General features: G+C 35.9%; 1 protein-coding gene across 3 annotated transcripts; it reads left to right on the top strand.

The window, feature by feature from the left end:
- The first annotated feature begins 266 nt into the window (after positions 1 to 266).
- LOC149173938 (cell division cycle 20.2, cofactor of APC complex-like) lies at positions 267 to 3144 on the top strand. 3 transcript variants are annotated; one of them, XM_089428044.1, is made up of 5 exons: positions 267 to 454; positions 553 to 747; positions 871 to 949; positions 1075 to 1264; positions 2873 to 3144. In XM_089428044.1, exons 1-2 carry the CDS (start codon positions 398 to 400, stop codon positions 697 to 699), a joined length of 204 nt encoding a protein of 67 aa, XP_089284170.1. In that variant the 5' UTR covers positions 267 to 397; the 3' UTR covers positions 700 to 747; positions 871 to 949; positions 1075 to 1264; positions 2873 to 3144. The 3 variants fall into 3 exon arrangements, with proteins under 3 accessions (XP_089284170.1, XP_089284169.1, XP_089284171.1); XM_089428043.1 differs by having other exon boundaries at positions 2866 to 3144; XM_089428045.1 differs by lacking the exon at positions 871 to 949 and having other exon boundaries at positions 2866 to 3144.
- Positions 3145 to 3406: the final 262 nt, after the last annotated feature.

Raw genomic sequence — 3406 nt, 5'->3', positions numbered from 1 at the left:
AGGACATACCCAGGAGGTTTGTGGATTGAAATGGTCTCCTTCTGACCAACAACTTACAAGAAGGGATGGCAAATTGAAGAATCCGGTGCTGCTGACATTTGCAGACAAGAGCATGGCATCCCATAATTCTTTCTCTCAATATTTCCACCAATTAGATGAACATTGTGACGCAGTCAAGGCCTTGGCATGGTGCCCCTTCCAGAACAATCTTTTGGCACCATTGGAGGGAGTTCAGACGGTTCTATAAAGGTTATGGAACACTCAAACAGGTGCCTGCCTGAATACCGTCGACACCCATTCCCAAGTTTTTTCATTGCTGTGGAATAGACATGAGCGCGAGTTATTGAGTTCGCATGGGCTAAATCAGAACCAGTTAACCTTATGGAAATACCCATCCATGGTGAAAATTACTCAACTTACAGGGCATACTGCTAGAGTTCTTCATATGGCACAGGTATGAAAATTTATGCTTTTTATGAGTACTTATGCATGCATCCATTTTTTCCCTTTAGATTTGTCCTAACGACCCTTACCATTGATTTACTTCTTCAGAGTCCTGATGGGTACACAGTCGCGTCAGCTGCAGCAGATGAAACACTCAGGTTTTGGCAAGTTTTTGGGGCTTCCGATGCCTCAAAGAAGACTAAGACTAAAGATGCAAAAGAGGCTTTCAACATGTTTCATACTCAAATCCGCTAAGAAGTATCTGTCCAAATTCATGGAATCAGGATGGATGTTCAACTGAAGGTAGTAATTAGATGTTCTTTTTTCTGTTTACAAAGCTCTTTTGCAGGCACTCTATAGTTCTGTTGGATTTTCCTGTAGCAAATTCCAATTTCTTCTTTGTAATATAGCATGAATTGTGTATAGAGGGGCTTGCAAGTTTCATGCTCACATCCGCCAAGTATTTGTCCAGATTCATGGAATCAGAATGGATGTTCAACTCAAGGTAGTAATTAGATGTTTTATTTTCTGCTTGCAAAGCTCTTTTGCAGGCGCTCTATAATTCTGTACTCATAGTATGAATTGTGTATTTTATCTATTGTGGACCCTGATGGAACAATGTTGCAACAGCTTTGTGAGACAATGATCCATTTCTTCAGCTGCGTGATAAGCTTTAAAGTGGTTTGGCAAGTCTTTGGAACTTCAAAGACTTCCAAAAATGATAAGTTATGGCTGTTAGCAAGTATCTGATTCACATCTATAAAAAGGCCTCCATGCTTCTACACATGGAATGATGATGAGGGGATGCTCAATGTTGCAGGTAATGCTTGAATTATTTATCTTGTTCATTAGCTGTAAGGAACTTCTATCTATATTTTTATCTCCTGTATATTTTATTTCTGTAATATGATACACTATCCCATCATGCAATTCTTGTCAAGTGTGCATTCTCATAGGATATTGATTGATATTAATCAGAGTAACTAATCACATACATAAGTACTACTCTGACTCATGTGGCTACAATTCTAACATTAAAAAATATTGACTGCACTGAACTGACTAACTTCTTAAAGAAGCAGACACTAAATTGAGAGCTTCTCATGTCCTGCCAGGACAGGTAATATGGACATTGTGTGTTGTGTACCTGTTGCGAGGTCATGTCCATGGTTTTAAACCTTGGCTCTCATGGAACTGCTGGCTTCATCAATAATCCTTGTCCTGTGTCTCCAAACAAATCTTGAATTTTGTGGAAATTGTTTATGCTTCTTGTATCCACTGATCATCTCTTGCCTCCAGTTACTAATATATGTTATTTGGCTGTTTGACTGATGAGCCATTACATTCTGTATTCCTCTGCTATCATGGATTTGTCTTCCTGATCAATCACGATTGCCCTATGTCGTCAAACACATCTTGAATGTTTGTCGAAATAGTTGACGCTTATTGGTCCTATCTGGTCATTATATCTTGCCTATGATTACTGACATCTATTATTGGGCTCTTGGAGAGACCAGTCAGTCTTATCCTGTATTTCTTTGCATTTAAAATCGGTTCAAGTTCTGGCATTTTTGCTTTGTCCGATAGCCATCCTGTGCCTGTATTTTTCTATGAAACTTTGATGGTTTTTGGAGTTGTTGCGACTCCTCCATCTGGGTTCCCGCTGTATCCTTGCCATATTTTGGCTTGCATGACACAATTTTTTTTCATACTCTACGTTCAGCTAATTAGAATATTTGCAGTTACCTCTGAATTAAACATACCCATCTCTACTATTTCATGGATGTTCTCATTTTTTTAATTTTCCTAAATGTGTTTTGTAATACCTTTCTTACTAGATAATACAAGTTACCACTACCATGTAAATCAAATTAAGTTGAAATTTTAATCATGGTTTCATTTTTTTATTTTCACTTCCCCTGTCAATTTTGGTAATAAATTCAGTTAATGATGAACAAGAAATAATCGGATGAAATTCTGTCTTTGCCTGTTCTTAAATTACCTTCAAGGTAATTTAAAGGAAATACTGACAGGTATACTGGTAGCATTCAGTTTGTCAGATTTATTCATAATTTGCAGATGATTTATAATTTATTATATATGCCTGATTGATAATATACCATTTAAGAGATGTCTAGCAAACACATTTTCATTCATTTAATCAACAATTAAAATTGGATCAATGAGATGTAATCTGCAAATGAGGTCTGTGAAAAATCAGTGGAAATAATTAAGATAAATTCTAGGTTTTCTTTTAGAAGCAGGCTAAATGACACATTGTCAAGTATTTTAATCTAATGTAACAGAATTTATTAAATGAAAGACATTTTGAGTTTGAAGGATACTATTTAATTTGTTATGCATTGCTATACTTAGCACTTCCATAACATTTGTCTAACACAATGAATTATTTCTCTTTAGTACACAGGTTAAAGAAGATAGTTCAAGGTGCCTTTAAGGAACATGGGATCTTGATAGCATTCTAAGATGTTCGAGGATGGGTTCAACTCTCCTAAGAAGAATCATACGGAGAAGAGTAGCATAGTTCCTCAATTGCATTTTTTTAATGTCAAGATCCTAAGGTACGCTCTTTTGTTATTAGTTCTGTACTTAGCTAGTTGTGCTAGAATTTTCCAGCACAATTAAATTGGTAAGTGTTTCTGGTTGATACTATCTATGATTCATCTTTATTATGTTTTATGGCATGAATTGTCTTGTAATTTCATTTTATTGTATTGCATTCTTCACTGACAATTGTCTCATTGTAGCTCCTCCCTCTTCCCTTTGTGCATTGATAATCAATATCTATTGATGTCTGTCCCATAATATTCCAACGGCATTTTTCAATGCCATCAATCGAAAGGAAAATTTTCCACCTTTCAATGTCTTAAATTGAAATCAACTTGAAGTCTTTCTTGGATTAATGTTCAAGGCATTGTGAATAACCAAGATACATGAAAAA

The sequence above is a fragment of the Pinus tabuliformis genome, chromosome 4_2, assembly GCF_031772625.1.
Source record: "Pinus tabuliformis cultivar Carrire ecotype Pingquan chromosome 4_2, CPIR1, whole genome shotgun sequence".
NCBI classification, from domain to species: domain Eukaryota; kingdom Viridiplantae; phylum Streptophyta; class Pinopsida; order Pinales; family Pinaceae; genus Pinus; species Pinus tabuliformis.
Note: the sequence above shows the minus strand (reverse complement) of the source record. Positions and strands in the feature narration are given on the sequence as shown.